The 22,051-nt window shown below is 45.7% G+C and overlaps 1 protein-coding gene across 7 annotated transcripts in view; it reads right to left on the bottom strand.

The window, feature by feature from the left end:
• Window positions 1-3,825: 3,825 nt before the first annotated feature.
• Window positions 3,826-22,051, bottom strand: part of NEDD1 (NEDD1 gamma-tubulin ring complex targeting factor) — a 34,377-nt gene continuing 16,151 nt past the window's right edge. For 6 of the 7 annotated variants that reach the window (XM_064154966.1, XM_064154962.1, XM_064154961.1 and 3 more), the window contains 9 exons: window positions 20,185-20,386; window positions 18,124-18,292; window positions 14,445-14,576; window positions 14,221-14,271; window positions 12,484-12,710; window positions 10,603-10,756; window positions 9,609-9,765; window positions 7,454-7,520; window positions 3,826-6,122 (listed from right to left, as the gene is read on the bottom strand). In XM_064154966.1, coding sequence (XP_064011036.1) covers window positions 6,018-6,122; window positions 7,454-7,520; window positions 9,609-9,765; window positions 10,603-10,756; window positions 12,484-12,710; window positions 14,221-14,271; window positions 14,445-14,576; window positions 18,124-18,292; window positions 20,185-20,386 — 1,264 coding nt within the window. In that variant the 3' untranslated portion in view covers window positions 3,826-6,017. The remainder of the gene's footprint in view (window positions 6,123-7,453; window positions 7,521-9,608; window positions 9,766-10,602; window positions 10,757-12,483; window positions 12,711-14,220; window positions 14,272-14,444; window positions 14,577-18,123; window positions 18,293-20,184; window positions 20,387-22,051) is intronic. The other variant, XR_010304965.1, reaches the window with a different exon arrangement.

The following is a 22,051-nucleotide window of genomic DNA, read 5'->3' as shown; positions in this document are numbered from 1 at the left end:
CAACGTTCACCTCTCCGCTCACAGCTCCCACTTCACGTTTCTCTGTTCCGATCCTTTAACACCTGCGCTGGAAATCCAACTCACGGCCACAGGGGCAGACGACTTCTAATTTCTTCTGCCGCTGCTCCGAGGCAGAGTCAGCAACTTTCCCACAGCCACAGCAGGCAACAAGGCATGGGGAAATCTGTCTGCTTGCCAATTTACCTTTCAGGTGATGCTGTCAGGACCCAAAGGCAAGGCATCCCTGGGCAGCAGGAGAGTATCATACTAGAGTCCAAAAATTCCCCTGGAGGAAATGAAGGTGAACTGACCCCTAATGGTTGATGAGCTCAGTTTACCAAGGAGTGCTGTATGAAAATTAAGCTGTATGAAAAACATAGCTTGTGCCTTAAGGTTAGAAGAAAGGAGAGGGAAACAGAAAAGAGAAGAGAGGGAGAAAAAGCTATCACCATCCTCAGAGCCAGTAATGTCTCACAGGACCAGCCCAAGACTTCTGTTCTTTGGTGATGGGTGTATATCCAGGGAGAGCATCTCTGGTAGATGACAGACTCAAAACATTGCTGTCCCTCTTTACCCTTTGGGTGTGGGGTGCCCCCACAGGCCTCTCCATGGTGCAGCTGCAGTGGTTTAGAGAAATCAACTCTGGGAAGATAACAGAATTCCACCTAGAACTTATCTCTTCTCATTGCTAATCCATTTGCCAGGAATAAGTCTGGCCTGTAGCTCCAGGAAGGAGGCTGTTGAGGACGACTGACAGCCACAGCGACTTCCCTTCTCTAGGCAGGCCTTGTCTATTCAGACCTTTCTCACTGCATATTGTTTGAGGCAACAGAAAGTCTGGCTCACACAGACCCTCAAAGGCAGGTGTAGCCATAGCTGAGCCAGTGACATGGGACAGTAGGTGATATAAAGCTTGGAAGCTGTTTCCAAGACATGCCAGTGATTAAAAGTGAATGGATTTGGACATCAAAGCCCCTCTACTCCACTCTGGTGAGACCCCACCTGGAGTACTGCATCCAGTTCTGGAGCCCCTATGACAAGAGGGAGGTGGAGATGCTGGAGCGTGTCCAGAGAAGGGCCAGGAGGATGCTCAGAGGGCTGATTGTTCAGTCTGGAGAAGAGGAGGCTCCCAGGTGACCTCATTGTGGCCTTCCAGGATCTGAAGGGGGCCTGCAAAAATGTGGGGGATGGACTTTTCAGGATATCAGGGAGTGCCAGGACTGGGGGGAATGGAGCAAAGCTGGAGGTGGGGAGAGTCAGGCTGGATGTGAGGAGGAAGTTGTTGAGCAGGAGAGTGGTGAGAGGCTGGAATGGGTTGCCCAGGGAGGTGGTTTCAGGCCCCATGGCTGGAGGTGTTTAAGGCCAGGCTGGATGAGGCTCTGGCCAGGTAGGATGTCCCTTCCCAAGGCAGGGGGGTTGGAACTGGCTGCTCCTTGTGGTCCCTTCTAACCCTGACTGATTCTATGATTCTATCAATCAACCACATTTAGAAAACTGTGACATTGGAGCCCCAAACCCTACAGACAAAGAACAGAGCACTGCAAGACAGGCACTGATAAGAAAAAAAAAGGTAGTGGTGGGGGCAGTTGTTGTTCCACCCAACTTAGAATCATAGAATCAACCAGGTTGGAAGAGACCTCCAAGATAATCGAGTCCTACCTAGCATCCAGCCCTGGCCAATCAACGAGACCATGGCCATAGCACTAAGTGCCTCATCCAGGCTCTTCTTGAACACCTCCAGGGATGGCGACTCCACCACCTCCCTGGGCAGCCCATTCCAATGCCAATCACTCTCTGCCAACAACTTCCTCCTAACATCCACCCTAGACCTCCCCTGGCACAACTTGAGGCTGTGTCCCCTTCTTCTGTTGCTGCTTGCCTGGGAGAAGAGACCAACCCCACCTGGCCAGAGCCAGTCCTGAGTTTCTCCAGATGCAAGAATGACATCTACCACTTGAATTTGAGTATTTCAAGCATCAGCAAAGCTAAAGAATAAACCTCACACATCTATCTGTCCCTTTGCTTTAGGCACCACTTGTCTAAACCCAGGTGAAGACAGAATAACCTGGAAACTTCTGCAGAGAAAGCAGGGGAAGTTTCCAAGCTTGCTGTCAAACCTGAGGTGCCTTCCAGACCAAGAATAATTCTCCTTTGTGTGCTCATCCCCCACCTCATAACAACACTCTTGAAAAGCCACAGTTCATTAGATGCACTGCCACAAAACAGCTCCTGCCAGGTTATTTTGCACACATTAGGTATGCATTCTAGCCATGGGCTAGCTTTCCACAGGGAGAAGTGGAAACATCTGCACTCTGTCTACAGCGAGACATCCAGACTCGCAGCTGATTTCACAGTTTACCTTGGAAACACTTCACAGTTCTTTATTCTTGCCCTCCTAGCTTCATCTTTTATCTTTGTCAATGCCTGGCAGAAGATGTTTAAGGAGCTGTGTGAGATTCTTTCCATACCTTGGCTCTTCAGAGACTGCGTTGATCAGCACCCCCCAGATGCACTGCAAGAGGTAGGATGAAAAAAGCCATTCTGACTCAGAGCAGAAGGTGCAGCTTCTGACACACACCAGCAAGGACCACACAGACACAACCACGCTGGTGAGCCAGCACACAACAGGTCAGCTGTCAGTCTTCAGCATCCAACAGCATCAGATCTGTCACTTGATGACTATGAGCCAGCAGTGTGCTCAGGTGGCCAAGGCCAGTGGCATCCTAGCCTGTGCCAGGAACAATGTGGCCAGCAGGTCCAGGGATGAGACTGTTCCTCTTGGTATTGCTCAAGCTACACCTTGAACACTGTGTCCAGTTTTGGGGCCCTCCCCACAAGGACACTGAGGTGCTGGAGCATGGCCAAAAAAGAGCAACAAAGCTGGTGAAAGGCCTTGAACACAGGGGTTAGGAGGAACAACTGAGGGAACTTGGAATGCTTTGCCTTCAGATAAGGAGGCTGGCAGGAGACCTTATCGCCCTCCACAATACACTGAAAGAAGGTTGGACTGAGGTGGGGGCTGCCCTCAAGCAACAGGACAAGAGGAAATGGCCTCAAGTTGTGCCAGGGGAGGTTCAGCTTGGGTGTCAGGAAGAATTTCTTCACAGAGCATGCTGCCCAGGGAAACAGAATCACCACCCCTGGAGGTATTTAAGAGAGAGATGGATGGGGTGCTGAGGGACATGGTTTAGTTGTAGCAGCTCAGCTCTAGGCAAGCAATTGGATTCTCTCTTTCCAACCTCAACAGTTGTAAGATCTTTCTATCTAAATAATCTGAGACAGTTTTTGACCTTAAATTTAGCATCCAGGGTATCTGCAAGCAAGGAACTCTAGTTTGGCAGATCAGTCCGTAACACATTGTCTTCTTTTCCAGAGGTCCTGTGCCTTGTGTAGAAGGGGCAGAGAGCAACTTCCAAAGTCAGCACTGCTGTTTGTCAACAGCACAGTGGGGGCACTGGGCACTGCAGGGATAAAATTAAGGATTAGGAAGACACAGGACATCCAGCTGCACCATTTAGCTGATAAGACTCTCTAAAGAGCCTGGGATAACCCCTCAAACCACCACGCTCACCCAAAGCATCTGCCTGAAAACCAGTTTTAGCAGTAACCATGACCTGCCATGACTAAGTTTCCAAGCTGAAAGGAGTAACTACACAGCTGTTCTTCACTCCAAAATTACAGTGTAAGGTGAACATTAGATGGCCTATGTGAAGCCAACATGACTGAAGCATATTCATACATAGTCTCTGGACTAGCCTTCTGCTTGCTGAGGTAGAACAACCAGAACAGATTGTTTTCTTTAATAAACAGGTCACCACAGCACTATTTTTTTCTTCCAAAAGGTTAAAACAGGCTTTATTTTAACATACAAATCATATTTGTGTACAAGGCAAAATGCACCCCTCTAGTGGTAGGCATATGGGGTCTCCACACAGTATATGTAGCTACTTGTGCCACAATAGTCCTGAGAGAGAACAAAAGAAGCCCTAAAGATCTTCTTTAAGAAGGCCAAAAGATCTCTTTTTAACCACTCTTGCTATAACCACCTCCATCTGGGAGTTAAGAAAAACATCAACAGTTCTAAGCCATGGAAACAAATTATCTATGAGCCACACATCCAAGGTATTTGTCTAATTCTCTGCCATCCTCTGGGTAGAGCCTAGATGACAGCAAGAACCCAGCAAGAGCACTTGGGGAAGAGATCAGGAGATGCAAAAACAGCAAGGTTAATTAAATAACACTGCCAAGCACCCAGAAGAACAAAATGGTTTTGCCACCTCCACCTACTATTGTCACCATCAACTGTGGTCAACGTGCCAAGCTTACACATCCTATGAACTGAATCAAAACAAACAGAAAAGCCTTTTACACTGTGTGTTAAGTTAGTAAAAAACCCAAAAATTACCTTACTTTGCTGCCACTCACCAGGAAGTGATGCAGAAATATTTTTAAAAGCAGTAGATCTGCAGACATTTAAAATCCTGTCCTTAAAGGCAGCTTGAACAGCTTCATTTTGCTGCAGGATTTTGTCATTAACTGACTTGGAAGTGGGAAAAAAAAAAACAAAAAAGGAAGTGAATGACTTCTTTTTGTTGTTAAAAAAGGGCTAAAAGTAGGGAAAAGGTAAAGATAAGGGTGGGTTGGTTCTTTTCTGGTTTTCAACATATAAAAATAAGTTACACTCTATATATTATGGCTTTCTGATTCAGCAGATGGATTTAAACACTAGATGCTGGAACTAATTCACCACCTTCTCAGACTTTCCTTGTTGAGCTTTAAAGTTTATGTAGAAAGAAACAACCAAGCAGTAGTAGGAAAATTAAGAAGCTTCCAGAACCATTTAAGTAATAAGTTTTAAAAAAGGTGTTTTTTTTCAGAGTATTAAGATGGTTTTTTATTATTATTAATTTCAATTTGAAGCTTTTATTTAAATCTCTTGGCACAAATAAAGGCCAAGCCAAACTTCCCACGAGCTTCAGCAGTCAGGACTTTGTGCTGAGCTTCATTTCAGACCATTACACTCCTGAAGCAATGAGTTCTCTTTAGTATTTGTTTTGTTAATAACACCACTAAGATGCTAAGATTTGGTATGCAGCTATCTCCAAAAGGCTACAATCAGGCTAAACAGGTTAAGATGCAGAACTACAACACAAATGCTCCAATGTTAAGTGTTGTCCACCAAGAATTCAAGCCAGAGGTGCACAAAAAGGTGCTCAAAGCCTGAAAGATGATGCTTACAGGACTACATTATTAAAGGCTGAGTATATACTTACATTTTGAAGTCTAGGGTTGCATTCATGTTGGACAAGCTATGACAAAGAGCTTGTATGTAAAAGGAATTCCAGCATCATAGCTGAAGTTGTAACAAAGATCTCCTTGTGCAGCTGAAGCAGTGTTTGAAACAAAGTTCACAGCAGACAAGCACAAGTTTCAGACTTGGAATAGAGGAAGAAAAATCGTGGCACTGGACTTGGGAATACTTTCAAGCTCTGGTTCTACTCAGGACAGAAGAGCTGTCAGTTGAATAAAGTCAACTGAATGCTGTACTTCCCAACTCTCAAATCAAGAGTCCACATCCTCCAGAAAAAGAGCTTTCTCTCCCTTTTTTTTCCTCCAAGACAGGTATCTGAAAGGCAAGCTACAGTGATTGTTTCTGACAGCAGTAAAAGAAAGCAGTAGATAGAAAAAGCAGGTGTATCAAAAACCACTTCTAGAAAAGGCATCTGTCCTGCTTGGATTTTGCTTACAAAAAGGCACTTCAAATATTGCTAAAAAGTTTCTGATCATGTACTTAATTCTTTTAGGATTTCAAGGGGGTTAGCATGAGCATACAAACGTTTTTATACAGTGCTTAAGAATTACAGATGCTATCTTGCACCATTACTTTAGCAGAGTCCTGTCCAAACTAATAGCAGGTCTTCATAGAACACTTCTTGAGTGGTGAAGGATGATCTGTCCCAAGCAACATACCACCTGTAGTGAGGTCAGGGTAAGAAACAAACAGCAGTGGAAACTTTTCAGAAGTGAGTCCTCAGCCTTTTGTTCTCTTCCCGTAGTCTCTCAATTTCAGCTACTAAGCTTTCATTTACAGAGTATCTTTCAAGCAAAGCATGCATTTCATTCTGGAGAAAAAGGAAAAGAGACTTCATCAGTAGCTAATTATTCCAGTTTTACCCTATCTATTTTCTTATCTCTTTCTGAAAATTAAATAACCTAGGTAATGCTGGTTTAAAAAGAACCCTTTTGATATGAAAACTAAGATTAGGGTGTTTTTTTTTCACACTGACATACAGCATTTTGATCATTAATACATCAGTGAATATTTTATCAAAAGAGAAGTTTGCACTTCTTCAGGATGAAAATCTCCTAATGCAGGTTCCATTAAAATGTTCAGCACTCAGACAAGGTCTTTTTAACACAGATCAAAAGAACAAAGATTCATGAAAAGGTGAAGTGAAACATAGGACACTGCACACTATGCAGACAGGATCTCTAAGTGAACCTTTTTACTTCGATTCTATCTCCTCCTTAACCCAGCTCTTGGTCCTTTCCAAAGGCAGATGAATCACAGAATCTAGCAGGTTGGGAGAGACCTGCAAGCTCATCCAGTCCAACCTAGCACCCAGCCCTGTCCAATCAACTAGACCATCCCTTTTGTCTTTTTTTAACTCCTGAAACATGGAGTTCATGATTACAGAATCAGACAATGCCAGGTTGGAAGACACCCCAGGGAGTGTTCTGGTCCAACCTTTCCAGGTGACAATGCAGTCGAAATGAGCTGACCCAGTACCCTGTCAAGCTGAGCCTTGCTGCTGACCAATGCAGAGGAATCCACTACTTCAACACCTACCCAATACATGAGATCTCTTGATTTATCCAGCAAAAAACAGTTCAACAGGTTCCAAGCCAGAATTTACCCCTCCTTCACACCTAGTCCTCTCTCTTGCTCTTAAGCAAAATTAGAGAGTGATTTGCCACTGGAATGGGCTGCCCAAAGAGGTGGTGGAGTCACCATCATTGAAGGTGTTCAAGCAAAGCCTGGATGAGGCACTTAGTGCCATAGTCTAGTTGACTGGATTGGGCTAGGTGATAAGTTGGACTGGATGAGCTTGGAGGTCTCTTCCAACCTGGTTAATGCTATGATTGGATAGGGTTGGGTGACAGGTTGGACCAGATGAGCTTGGAGGTCTGTTCCAATCTGGTTAATGCTATGATTGGATAGGGTTGGGTGATAGGTTGGACTGGATGAGCTTGGAGGTCTCTTCCAACCTGGCTGATTCTATGATTGGATAGGGCTGGGTGCTAGGTTGGACTGGATGAGCTTGGAGGTCTCTTCCCACCTGTTTGATTCCATGATTCTATGAAATTAGTTCCAGTTTTAAGAGAAGTTGGCAATGCCTTGGTACTGCTGCAAATGAAAAGCTCTGTTTCCCATCAAACTCTTGGTACATACCAGCTGCATATGGAACTGCTTGATCATCTCCACTTGCAGATTCACAATATCCCGGTGGCACGCTTCTCTGGGGGCACAATTGCAGAAGGACAATGCTTAGGTTGATTTAGGAAGCAGTAATTCTCTCCAACTCTCAACACCCACAACTTCATACCATCATTAAACTTGCATCTAAAACCCCTTAAGCCATGAAATGTACTTCTCTACCACTTCTTTTCTGGAATACTTTCATGATGGAATTGAGTTTTGCAAGTATCATTATTTCAATACACAAGAAGACTCAGGATGGTTGCTGTTTAGAGACATAAAACCACACATGGTGACATCAAGACTGTTTCTTCATTTGCCAGCTTTAAACTTCTCTCATTTCTACCATCCAGTGCTGATTTTCTATCCCTCCATTAGAAGTGGCACAGAGAAACATATTTAGCTGTAGCTGAAGATCCAGCTTTTCAGTACATCACTTCCAGCACTCTTTTCTACAGAAGCCCAAAACATTAATGATAAATGAAACATCCTCAAGTCCTCAGAATATTCCAGGTTCATCTACATAGGCAGCAGCAGCACTGAACTGACAAATTCATGTCACTTCATGGATAGCTATTCCATACCATAAGAGCAAAGCTAAGAAATACACTCATAAAATGTAAGCATCCAGATGCTGAGGAAGGACAACAGCAGCTCACAAAGATGCAGGCAAAGCTCATCTGCTCTTCCTGGTCTGCACAGTGCAATCATCTGAAACCAGAAACTGTGCTATGGGTACCAATGGCCTGAACAAGGAAGGGATTTCTCAAGTAGACACAAAGAGATCTTATTTCATTGTCCTTTACTGAGGCACAGAACAAATCCATAGGGAATGTGTTCTTCACCTTCTATTTTCACCAGTTTCCAAGCTTGAGAACACCTGAAGGCAAAGACTCTTCCTCACCTTTAGAAACCCAAAGATGCAGGTTGCCTCCCAAAGAGCAGAAGCTGAAGAAACAAGCAACTGTTTTGGAATCAAGTGAGTTACTTAGTCCTCCTGGTCCTTTACGACTTAGACGTAGTTTTAGAAGTGATCTCCTAGATACAACTCACAACTGCTCCATCTCCTGCAAACTCCACTCAAAATCCACACTGTTTTGACTCATCTTGAATACTCTGTTCAGTTTTGGGCTCCCCAGTTTAACAGGGACAGGGATCTGCTGGAGAGAGTCCAGCAGAGGGCTACGAGGATGATGAGGGGACTGGAGGGCATGGCTGATGAGGAGAGGCTGAGGGACCTGGGGCTGCTTAGTCTGGAGAAGAGAAGACTGAGAGGGGATTTGATCAATGTTTATAAGTATCTGAGGGCTTCCAGGAGTAGGGGACAAGCTCTGCTCACTGCTGCCTGGGATAGGACAAGGAGCAATGGGTGTAAGCTGCAGCAAAAGAGCTTCTGCCTCAACACAAGTGGGAACTTCTTTACTGTAAGAGTCCCAGAGCACTGGCACAGGCTGCCCAGAGACATTGTGTGGTCTCCTTCTCTGGAGCCTTTCAAGGCCTGTCTGGATGTGTTCCTCTGTGACCTGTGTTAGATTGTATGGTCCTGCTCTGGCAGGCAGGTTGGACTCAATGATCTCCTTGGGTCCCTTCCAACCCCTAACATCCTGTGACTCAGTCCTTTCCTGACCATCAGAATGTTAGTTAGGTATCCACAAGCACAAAGCCATCTGACACCAACCTTTACTCACATGACAGACAGTAATGTAAAGCTCCAGCAGTAGAAACACACAGTATGCAACCTTCTATGTGCCAAGCTAACAGCAAAGCCAAAACAAGTCAACTATGTAGAGCAAATTCTCTACAACATCAAGAGAAATTTCTCCTGTTTGGACAAAGGATGAGCAGGAAGGGAAAGAAATCAGTGTAAGACTCCATGAAAGCAGCTGATTGTTATGCAGATAAATTTACCATCCAAAAAGCATTCAAACACTTACTCAGAGAACAAAATTAGCAAAACCCCTAGAGAGATCAGTCTAATTAGTCATCAGAGCTACCACATGAAAGCTTCCTACCTACATTTCCAAGATTGGGCTTATTAGTAGTGTCATTTCTAACACAAGTGGAAATGTATTAGAGCAGAAACTAAAACTAAGAAAACAGACAATGGAAAACAAAAATGTTTCAGTACCTGAAGTCATCCAAGGTCTCCTGTATCATATTCTGAATGAAGCTGATTTGGAGTGATGTCAGAGGTGCATTTGGTCTGCTGCTCCCAATGTTTTCTGCTATTTTTTCTGACAAGGAGCAGGCAACTGCAGCAGTGCCAGGGGTTGTTCTCTTTGGACCTTCACCATTTAAAACAGGAATAAATGTCTCAAAGCTTGGCAAAGTTTGAGCTCAAATATAAACTAGTTAAAAACACACTAGTCTTAGAATGAGGCTTCTCAGAGGCAGTTAGAGGCAATGCAGCATTAACTAGTAAAAACAAGCTAGTCTTAGAATGAGGCTTCTCAGAGGCAGTTAGAGGCAATGCAGCATTAACTAGTAAAAACAAGCTAGTCTTAGAATGAGGCTTCTCAGAGGCAATCAGAGACAATGCAGCATTAACTAGTAAAAACAAACTAGTCTTAGAATGAGGCTTCTCAGAGGCAATCAGAGACAATGCAGCATTAACTAGTAAAAACAAACTAGTCTTAGAATGAGGCTTCTCAGAGGCAATTAGAGACAATGCAGCATTAACTAGTAAAAACAAACTAGTCTTAGAATGAGGCTTCTCAGAGGCAATTAGAGACAATGCAGCATTAACTAGTAAAAACATACTAGTCTTAGAATGAGGCTTCTCAGAGGCAGAGACAATTCAGTACTAACTACTAAAAACAAGCTAGTCTTAGAATGAAGCTTCTCAGAGGCAATTAGAGACAATCCAGCATTAACTAGTAAAAACAAGCTAGTCTTAGAATGAGGCTTCTTAGAGGCAATTAGAGGCAATCCAGCACTAACTACTAAAAACAAACTAGTCTTAGAATGAGGCTTCTCAGAGGCAATTAGAGGCAATCTAGGAGGGCTAACTGGATTTACAGAAGACTCAAGATTGGATGTTTTAATGCTAAAGCAAATTTATCAGATTTCCTATTAGTTCACAGTCAACTACACCTAAATCTGAGCCAAACCCATCAACTTACTTGAGGTAGTACCATTTACTGGTAGGTCATATGCAGGATGGGCCTGAGCATTCTTCGTTAGTCTCTCATTTGTATCAGGAACCTTCACAGCAGATGGTGATGGAGGAGGATTTAAAACTACAGATTCCACATTTGATGAGCTTGATTTTGAAAGCTGACCAAAAACAAATTAAAGAGGACAAACTTTAAAAACAGGAAAAAAAAGTGAAGCACAGAATCAACCCAGCTGGAAAAGGCCTTTGAGATCACTGAGTCCAAACTATCACCTAACTCTTCTAATTAACTAACCCATGGCACTAAGTTCTTCATCCAGCCTCCTCTTAAACACCTCCAGGGATGGGGACTCCACCACCTCCCTGGGCAGCCCATTCCAATGCCAATCATTCTTGCTGGGATGAACTTCTTCCTAACATCCAGTCTGAACCTGCCCTGGCACAGCTTGAGGCTGCATCCTCTGGTCCTGTCCCTGGCTGTCTCAGAGAAGAGACCAACCCCACCTGGCTACAACCTCCCTGCAGGTAGTTGTAGACAGCAATGAGGTCTGCCCTGAGCCTCCACTTCTCTCGGCAGCACACCCCAGCCCCTCAGCCTCTCCTCCCAGGCACCTCACCAACCTTGGTGCCCTTCTCTGGACACGTTCAAGCACCTCAACATCTCTCTTGAACTCTATTTAATTGCATTTGAAGACTGAAATTTTAAGGGATGCACTTTCTAACATTTCTAGGTTTAGGAATCTACTCCCAAAAGCTCATTTTCTAGCAAGGCATCTCAAAAACTCATTCCTCAATTATTCAGAATTGTCTCAGGTGAGCATACAGAAAGGATCAAAAGGCAGGGGGCTCTATTTTCACATCAAACACAGTAACAGGACCATGGTTTGGTTGGAAGGGACCTTAAAGATTACCCAGTTCCTACTCCCCTGCCATGGGCAGGGACACCTACCACTAGCCCAGGTTGCTCAAAGCCTCATCCAACCAGACCTTGAACATCTCCAGGGAGTATCCACAATCTCCCTGGGCAACCTGTGCCAGACTTGCACCACTCTCACTGTAAAGTCTTTCCTCCTAATCTCCAGTCTAAATCTCCTCACTTCCAGCTTCAATCTATCACTGTAAGCCCTTGTCAAAAGTCCCTCCCCAGCTTTCTTGTAGTTTGATTAGTGAAAGAAAATAAAACTCTCAAGCAATTTTAATGTAACAGTCCACATCTGGAGGTCAAGTTCTAAACATCATTTCTAGCAAACTCAGCCTTCTCAAAAGCAATACAAGAGGAGGTAGGGTCTCAGCAGAGGAATGCCAAAGATATTTTTAGAAGGAAGAGGGGGGAAGAAAAGGAAGGAAAGGGAGAGGGGGAAAGAGCAGGAAGGAAAGGGAGAGGGGGAAAGAGCAGGAAGGAAAGGGAGAGGGGGAAAGAGCAGGAAGGAAAGGGAGAGGGGGAAAGAACAGGAAGGAAAGGGAGAGGGGGAAAGAACAGGAAGGAAAGGGAGAGGGGGGAAGAGCAGGAAGGAAAGGGAGAGGGGGGAAGAGCAGGAAGGAAAGGGAGAGGGGGGAATTCACCTAATAAATGACAAACAAACATAATGGTGCAACCAACTAATGACCATTTTTGATTCACTAGAAAAGACCAAACTATTCCTCAGGCTTGCCCAGGCTCATTTTGTGTAAGCTCCTCTAACTTCAAACGAAACCTACACTTCGTCTTGGATTGCTGAAGGCCAACACACTCAACCTGAAAAGCATTTCACAGGTTTGTGACAACAGTGTGAACAGAGTTGCAGCATAAGATCAGCTGAGATGCTCTGAAGGGTTTTTTTCCTTCAAGTAGCAGCATTCTGTCAAGACTCTAAAGAGACCACTCCTAACAAGAGTTAGCAGAGTATACCTGCTTTAAGGCTTCTTTAGATTCTTGCTTTCCAAGATTTATTTTCTTAGTGTCAATCTCTGGATGTTGTTGTTCTTCTTTCACTGGAGATCCCACAGGTACATTACCTAAGGGGCTGGACCTTACCCCTTGTGCACTGCTGCCCACTGGGGGCTTTTTTACTGGGAAGACAGCAGGGAGCTGTGGGAGAAAATCATAACCCAAAACATAGGACTGAACATCCAGACCTAAAATGAAAAGAGAAAGGTGAAACACAGGTGAAAAAACCCAAACAACTCTCCACATGAATCAAATAAACAATTAACATCCCTGAACACTCCCCACAAAACAACTAAGCAAAAATCTCACTTGAAAATGCACCTCACCAAAACTAAACCCTTCAATTCTACTTAAACTGCTGCTGTCTTGATAGAAGTAATAAAGCATGGAAAGCCTGAAGGAAAACCAAATACCACTTGGATTTCACCTACTGTCTTCTGGTGAGACCACAACTGGAAGTCTGTAGCCAGTTTTCTCTCCAGATCTACTGGAGAGAGTCCAGCAAAGAGCTGCAAGGATGACTGCAGGACTTGAACATCTCTCCTATGAAGAGAGACTGAGAGCCATGGGGCTGTTTAGTTTGGAGAAGGCTGAGAGAGGATCTTATGGATGTCTCTAAATAGCTGAGGAGTCTCTAAATAGCTGAGGAGTGGGTGCCAAGAAAAAGGGAGCAGGCTCTTTTCACTGGTGCTCAGGGATAGAGGCAATGGGTACAAACTGGAACAGAGGAGGTTCCACCTTAACATGAGGAGAAACTTCTTTCCTGTGAGGGTGAGGAAGCCCTGGAGCAGGTGGCCCAGAGGAGGTGTGAAGTTTCTTTCTCAGCAGACATTCAAAATCTGCCTGGATGTATTCCACTGCGACCTACCCTAGGTGATCCTGTTCTGGCAGGGGGGTTGGACTCAACCTCTAGATGTCCCTTCCACCCCCTACATTAAGGTGTTAGACAAATGAATCTGCTTCATTGTCTGTTTTCATAATTTATTTTTAATGGAGCAACAAAATCAACATGCAAGAACTAGTCTAGGCCTCCACAGAATTAACCAGGCTGGAAAACATCTCTGGGATCATGAAGTCCAACCTATCACCTAGCACTTCTAATTAACTAAACCACAGCATCAAGTGCCTCACTTGGTCTCCTCTAACAACTCCAGGGACGGCAACTCCACCTCCCCGGGCAGCCCATTCCAATGCCAATCACTCTCTCTGACAACAACTTCCTCCTAACATCCAGCCTAAACCTGCCCTGGAACAGCTTGAGGCTGTGTCCCTTTGTTCTGTTGCTGGGTGTCTGGCAGCAGAGCCCAACCCCACCTGGCTACAGCCTCCCTGCAGGCAGCTGCAGACAGCAATGAGCTCTGGCCTGAGCCTCCTCTTCTCGAGGCTCCTGCACACCCCCAGCTCCCTCAGCCTCTCCTCACAGGGCTGCGTTCCAGGCCCCTCCCCAGCCTTGCTGCCCTTCTCCAAACACCTTCCAGCACCTCAACATCTCTCTTGAATTGAAGGGCCCAGAACTGGACACAGCCCTCAAGATGTGGTCTTATCCAGTGCTGAGTACAGGGGCAGAAGGACTGCCCTGGTCCTGCTGGCCACACTATTCCTGACACAAGCCAGGATGCCATTTGCCTTCTTAGCCACCTGGGCACACTGCTGGCTCATGTTTAGCCTACCACTGAAAAAGCAATGTACTGAAAATACCTTCTCCTTTTCCTTGAGAGGAATCTTCAGTCCCTTTGCTTGTAATGATATCTACAAAAAAAACCAAGACAGAACACAAATTGTTTGTTAAATGACTACAAGTTCAGAATCAAAGCCCAATTAAACCACCAAGTGGGCAGAGAGCTCAGCAACACCCAAATGTCTACATCCCATGCTATAAGCAGCTGAATGATGCTTTCCAAGCTGCAGCATCAGCAACTTACCATCTCTGACTGGGGAAAACACATCTCCTAAACTGTTTCGAGACAAGTCACTGAAACTGCTCACATCAGCCACTTTCCCATGGTCTGTCTCTTTAGATGGAATCACATCCAAGCTGCAACTGTGGGGAAAACCTTAAAAGGAGAGTAAAATCCAGTTAGCCATTGATTTCTGCCAAAAATAACATGTTATCCCTAAGCAATCCCACAGCAAGCATGAGGCCTGCAAGTTTGCAGATGACACCAAGCTGGGGGCGGTTGTGGCTGGGTTGGAGGGCAGAAGGGCTCTGCAGCGGGACCTTGACTGCCTGGACAGATGGGCAGAGTCCAATGGGATGGGGTTCAATAGCTCCAAGTGCAGGGTGCTGCACTTTGGCCACAACAACCCCATGCAGAGATACAGGCTGGGGTCAGAGTGGCTGGAGAGCAGCCAGACAGAGAGGGATCTGGGGGTGCTGATTGATACCCGCCTGAACATGAGCCAGCAGTGTGCCCAGGTGGCCAAGAGAGCCAGTGGCATCCTGGCCTGCATCAGGAATGGTGTGGCCAGCAGGAGCAGGGAGGTCATTCTGCCCCTGTACTCTGCACTGCTTAGACCACACCTTGAGTACTGTGTTCAGTTCTGGGCCCCCCAGTTTAGGAGGGACATTGAGATGCTTGAGCGTGTCCAGAGAAGGGCAACGAGGCTGGGGAGAGGCCTTGAGCACAGCCCTACGAGGAGAGGCTGAGGGAGCTGGGATTGGTTAGCCTGGAGAAGAGGAGGCTCAGGGGAGACCTTATTGCTGTCTACAACTACCTGAGGGGTGGTTGTGGCCAGGAGGAGGTTGCTCTCTTCTCTCAGGTGGCCAGCACCAGAACGAGAGGACACAGCCTCAAGCTACACCAGGGAAAATTTAGGCTTGAGGTGAGGAGAAAGTTCTTCCCTGAGAGAGTCATTGGACACTGGAATGGGCTACTCTAAATCTGACCCAATGTCAGGATATTCTCTGCTTATGGGTAATATTAGGAGATGAGAGTGGGGTTACAGCTGCAGACAAAGCAAGCTGCATCCTCAACAAGTCTGTAGATGAATGACAGAATCAACCAGGTTGGAAGAGACCTCCAAGCTCATCCAGGCCAACCTAGCACCCAGCCCTGTCCAGGTAACTAGACCATGGCACCATGTGCCTCAGCCAGTATGTTGGGAGTGGTTACCAAAGCTAAACCCCATAATCTGCATGTAGAAGAGCTTCTAGAGAATCACAGAATGGTAGATGTGGAGTTGCCATTCCTGGAGGTGTTCAAGAAGGGATTGGATGAGGCACTTAGTGCCATGGTCTAGCTGACTGGACAGGGCTGGGTGATAGGTTGGGCTGGATGAGCTTGGAGGTCTTTTCCGACCTGTTTGATTCTATGTTGAAGGGGACCTCTGAAGATCAGAGTTCAACCCCCCCTGCCAAAGCAGGTCACACAGAAACATGTAAAAGTCTCCAGACAAGGAGTCTCCACAACCTCTCTGGGCAGCCTCCTCCAGGGCTTCAGCACCCTCACAGTAAATTAGTTCCTCTTCATGTTGAGGTGGAACTTTCTGTGTCCCAGTTTGTATCCATTGCCTCTCATCCTACCACAGAGCACCACTGAAATAAAAGCACAAACCTGGCCCCTTCACAACTGCAGTTTGTAGCCTCTTGTCCACTCCCATTTTAAACTTAAAGAGCATTATCTTCTGAAGCATACAAAGGTCTTTACCTCTAAAGTGAGCATTCTTTACCTCTAAAGTGAGCTCAATGAAAAGTATTTGATTTACTTAGTAAGCTTTTGTCTTAAAACACTTATTTACTAAGCATGCTCCTGTTTAATGGCTTTTACCCCTTACATCTTCAAACACAGATAATATTTCATCTCTTTTAAATGAAATCCAAGTTTTCCACTCTAGCCTACAACGTTGGTTAGCAACACCTCTTGCATACAGAGGAAGCATTCTGCTTCACCTTGTACTTCACTGCATACCCAAGGGAGATCATTAATGCAGCCCTCCATGAACTGCAGTGTCTTATTGCCTAATTACTGCTGCTAAATGTATTTCTCTGTATTTTAAAAGGGAGGGGAAAGTGCTGTTGCACTAAAACTGCCTGAGGATTATCTTCTTCTTCCAATAGTCCAACTACAAGAAAGCTGAGGAGGGACGTTTTATAAGGATAGGATAGGATGAGGGAGAATGGATTGAAGGAGGAGAGTAGGTTTAGACTGGAAATTAGTGAGAAGTTCTTTCCAGTCAGGGTAGTGAAACACTGGCACAGGTTGCCCAAGGAGGTTGTGGATGCCCTCTCTCTGAAGGTGTTCAAGGCCAGGTCTGATGGAGGATATCCCTGCTCACATCAGCAGGGGCTGGAACTAAGTGATCTTTGAGGCCTTTTCCCATTCCAACCACTCTATGAATCTATGAGCAGCATAAGAGATTTGATCAGAACTTGAATTCAATACCATTTTAAGACTCCATTTCACATTGCAGTAGAACTTTAGAACAATGCTCAGAATTCCCATAAAAGAACTTGTTAATTTCAGAAGCATAAATAGCAAGTAGAGTTATACAACTAATCACACTTGGCAACTATATTTAACATCTCTCCTACCATGTGATATTGGAATCATGCCTCACACAAAAATACAGTTCAGTTCTCACTTGGGGCTCAGCAATGACTTCTTTTTGCCTGTGTTTTGGTGGGGTTTATTTTAGATGAGGTTTGTTACTCCTGTCTATTAATAGATTTATCAACCCTTACCTTCGCATTCCCTAGCACAGAAAATACATTGTGGACAGAAGCATCACCTACAGCAAGTCAGAATACAAGAGAGGCCCAGAATATCACCAGCATTTTGTCCTCTGAACTTTTAAATGCATTTGTACCTCAAGTCCAGCATTTTAGAAGTTTATCTGTCTCAAAGCTTGCAGCGGGACCCAATTCACTTCCCACAGTCTCACAATGTGCCTAAGGCAGCAGGAGGAGAGATGTTGAGGTGCTGGAAGGTGTCCAGAGAAGGGCAACAAAGCTGGGTAGGGCCTGGAGCACAAACCCTATGAGGAGAGGCTGAGGGAGCTGGGGGTGTGCAGCCTGCAGAAGAGGAGGTTCAGGGCAGAGCTCATTGATGCCTACAACTACCTGAAGGGAGGCTGTAGCCAGTGGGGGGTTGGTCTCTTCTCTCAGACAACCAGCAATAGAACAAGGGGACAGAATGTCAAGTTGTGCCAGGGGAGAGGCTGGATGTTAGGAGGAAGTTGTTGGCAGAGAGAGTGATTGGCATTGGAATGGGCAGCCCAGGGAGGTGGTGGAGTCACCATCCCTGGAGGTGTTCAAGAAAAGCCTGGATGAGGCACTTAGTGCCATGGTCTGGTTGACTGGCTAGGGCTGGGTGCTAGGTTGGACTGCATGACCTTGGAGGTCTCTTCCAACCTGGTTGATTCTATGATTCTAATGACTGGACTTGATGATCTTGAAGGTCTTTTCCAATCTAAGAAATTTTGTGATTCTGTGACCTACCAGGAGGAAAAAGGTGCAGGTGTGCAGGCAGACACACACAGTACTTGCAAATTAATGCCCTTCCCTCAGTGAGTTTTTACACTGTAACTGTCCAGGCATGAAATATTCCTTCCATCTTCTGCATTATATCAATTATGCTTACAAGTGGAGAAGAAAGACACTACCTGTTTTCTCCTGAAGTACCTCTCCTCCCTTATTCTCATGTGGCAATACTGCAGGTGCCTGAGAGGCAACATTTTTTATGCCAGTACTTTGAATTCCTCCAAGATTATTACCAGCTTTGACTTCTCCTCTTTTGGATACAGGTTTATTTGAAGAACCTGAAAGGTTAGACTGAAGGGAAAAAAAACACAGAACAGATTAAAAGAAGTTATTATATCTTCAGCTTAAAGTATATAAACCAACATTCTGTTCCAAAAATACTACCAAAGTAATAATAATTCAGCTCAAGTTGCAAAGATTGCCTAAGAGAAAAGGAAACACTGAAATAAAAAACTCAATCTACCTCAAAGACCATGGGAAGCATCTAGATTATTATAGGAGTACTGTGTGGAGCTCCAAAAGTGGTGGTGAATGGTGCCACGACCAGTTGGCAGCTGGCACTAGCTGTGTTCCCCAGGGATCAGTGCTGGGCACAGTCCTGTTCAAAGTCTTTATTGGTGATCTGGACCAGGGGATTGAGGTCAGCATCATCAAGTTTGCAGATGACACCAAGCTAGGAGCAGCTGTAGAGCTGTTGGAGGGTAGGAAGATCCTGCAGGGGTAACTGGCCAGGCTGGATGGGTGGGCAGAGGCCAATGGGATGGGATTTAACAAGGCCAAGTGCAGGGTTCTGCACTTTGGCCACAACAACCCCAAGCAGTGCTACAGGCTGGGGACAGAGTGGCTGAGAGCAGCCAGGCAGAGAGTAAGCTGGGAGTGCTGGGAGAGAGGAGCTTAAGATAAGGCAGCAGTGCCCAGGTGGGCAGCAGAGCCAATGGCATCCTGGGCTGGCTCAGGAGCAGTGTGGGCATCAGGACAAGAGAGGTTATTCTTCCATTGTACTTAACACTGCTCAGGCCACACCTGGAGTGTTGTGTCCAGTTCTGGGCTGCTCCATTCAAGAGAGATGTTGAGGTGCTGGAAGGTGTTTGGAGAAGGGCAGCAAGGCTGGGGAGGGGCCTGGAGCAGGGGGTGTGCAGCCTGCAGCAGAGGAGGAGGTTCAGGGCAGAGCTCATTGCTGTCTACAACTCCCTGAAAGGAGGCTGTAGCCAGCTGGGGTTGGGCTCTTCTCACAAGCAACCAGCAACAGAAGATGTGGACACAGCCTCAAGTTGTGCCAGAGCAGGTCTAGGCTGGATGTTAGGAGGAAGTTGTTGGCAGAGAGAGTGATTGGCATTGGAATGGGCTGCCCAGGGAGGTGGGGAGTCATCATCCCTGGAGGTGTTGAAGCCAAGCTTGGCTGGGGCACTTAGTGCCATGGTCTGGTTGCCTGGCCAGGGCTGGGTGCTAGGTTGGGATGGATGGGCTTGAAGCTCTCTTCCAACCTGGTTGATTCTACGACAGCAACAAAATTGAAAGTAGGCATAGAAAGATTTGGCAGGAATTAATACTGATCCTGGGCATAGGTAAAGGAAGAAAGAAGAGATTTAGGACTTCTAATTGTACAGGGGTAGTAAACTACTAGCAGCAAGTAGAGAAGGAGGAAAGTCTCAGAGCAATAACAAATCTGCTCCAAAGGTTCTCTCCACCTTTCTTGAATGTTGCTGGGTAAGACTAGAGCCTCATTAAGTCTTGGAAGACTCTCCTAAGCCTTCTCTGTTATTTAATCAGCTTTTCTACCATTTACATATGGTGTCTTGCAAGCACACCAAATATCTAAAGAGGAGCAGCTCTGGTGCCTGTCTTTCCCTTCAGTGGAAGGGCCACAACAGACCCTACTGCTGCTGTCTGCAAACCAATCTAATACACCACAAACTGATCTGCCATCTTCATACCAGACAATTTAAGACTCAATTTCACTCATTTCCACTCTGAGGATAAAGAGTTGGAGGAATAACCCTAAATCCCCCTAACACAGCACTTAAGGCTGAGCAGTTTCTCATTCCTCTGCTGGCATAAATCACTTTTGTTGGCATGTCTAAATGCTGAGAAACTGAAATCTAACTTTCAAGAACTTCAACTGATGCTTTGCTTTCAATCAATCTGCAGTAAAATGAGCAATTACAAAGGGAACTTCTTTTTACCTTGGAAAAAGTGCTGCTGAACTGAACCCTTATGCACTTGACACAGCCTTTGTGAGCAGCAGCTGTTTTCACTGGTGATGTCAGCTGTCTTAAGTCATACTGGCAGATCTTGCCCCGGGCACATCCTATAGTCAAAGTAGTACCATCAGGCAGGAAGTCTACTGTTGTCAGAGGAAAATCAGCTACTATTGCTGTCAGTAACCTTTCAAACAGGACAGAAGAAAGAAGCTTTTAGAGTTTCAGAGTTAGAATTTTCAAACCAGTTAGCTAAAACAAGTACCAGAAAACACAAAAGCTTCCATAATTCAGCTACAGAGTCACCAGCTCCACTTCTCCAATGCCAAGCAAATTCAATGAAATTATCTTATGGAATAGAATCACTTAGGTTGGAAAAGACCTTCAAGGATCATTGAGGCCAACCTTTAACCTTACTCTACCAGTCCACCACATCTATACAGCTTTTAAACACTTCCAAGGATGGTGACTCAAGCACCTCCCTGGACAGCCTGTTCCAATGCTTGACAGCTCTTTCAGGGAAAAATGCTTTCCTGATGTCCTGCTTAAGCCTCCCCTGGTGCAGCTTGAGGCCATGCCCTGTGGTTCTATCATTAGCTACTTGGGAGAGGACACTAACACCCACCTCACTCCAAACTCCCTTCAGGGAGTTGTAGGGAGCAATGAGGTCTCTCCTCAGCCTCCTTTTTTTCAGGCCAAACAACCCCCCCCAGCTTCTTCAGCTGCTGCTCATAAGTCTTGTTCTCTGGACTCTTCACCAGCCTTGTGCTCCTCTCTAAACCCTCTGCAGCAACTGAAATGTCCTCCTTGTACTGAGGTGCCCAAAACTGAACAGAATACTCAAGGTGTGGCCCCACCAATGCAGAGTACAGAGAGACAATTTCTTCCCCAGTCTTGCTGGCCACACTACGGGCCAGGATGCTGTTGGTCTTCTTGACCACCTGTTGGCTCATGTTCAACTGCTTGTCAGTCATACCCCAGGTCCCTGGATTGGCCTTACACTGAGCTGTAGCAAACTGAAGTCTGTAGATGACCCAAAAGATTTCACCAGGACAGGACCAAACTGCCTTCCTAACAGCAGATCTGACACCAACATTATTTACTGGTCCCTTCATCTCCAGCAGCCATCATACATCCTCCAGCTTCACAAGACTATCAACTCTAAACATCCCACAATCCCAGGAAGAGTTCAGGTTCTCATTTGCATCCTTCTACATCTCTCCAAACTAGAACCAGACACTTGCTTCTACTCAGCTAGTAGGAAGGCACAACCCAATCTAGCACCCAAGCCTCATGAAACCACTTCCCCCCTACTCTCCTACTACAGAGTGCCATTACTCATGCCCCATACTCCCTGCTTTTACAACCATTCCTCTCCCATGTGAAAGGCTCACACTGTGCATCACAGCTGTGCCTTCTACCTTGAACTAGGGAAGCTGAGCTCAGAGGGCTGCAGGTCCCCAGAGGCTGCACTACCCCTCACAGGAGCTCAGTGCTCTGTATCAAGAGAAGGCCATGCTCAAGCACTTGTGAGAGGTCACTCATGTGCAGCACCTCAGTTCTCACATGCCTTCAGTTTTTGATTGTTTGTTCAGGGTTTTTTTTAACTTGTTAGGTCTCTAAATAAAGTACACTAACTATGGGACAGGTTCTCTAGCAGAAAGACACCAACCATTCTGAATGTGGTCTGACATAACTGTTTCAGACACAGAATCACACTGAACCATCCAGGTTGCCAAAGCCCCTCAGGATCACCAAATCCAACCTGTAACCCAACTCAAGAGAGATGCTGAGGTGCTGGAAGGTGTCCAGAGAAGGGCAACAAGGCTGGTGAAGGGCTTGGAACACAAAC

Source organism: Pogoniulus pusillus, chromosome 15, assembly GCF_015220805.1.
Source record: "Pogoniulus pusillus isolate bPogPus1 chromosome 15, bPogPus1.pri, whole genome shotgun sequence".
Lineage (NCBI taxonomy): Eukaryota > Metazoa > Chordata > Aves > Piciformes > Lybiidae > Pogoniulus > Pogoniulus pusillus.
The sequence above is the reverse complement of the archived record's forward strand: the minus strand, read 5'-3'. Positions and strand labels throughout refer to the sequence as shown.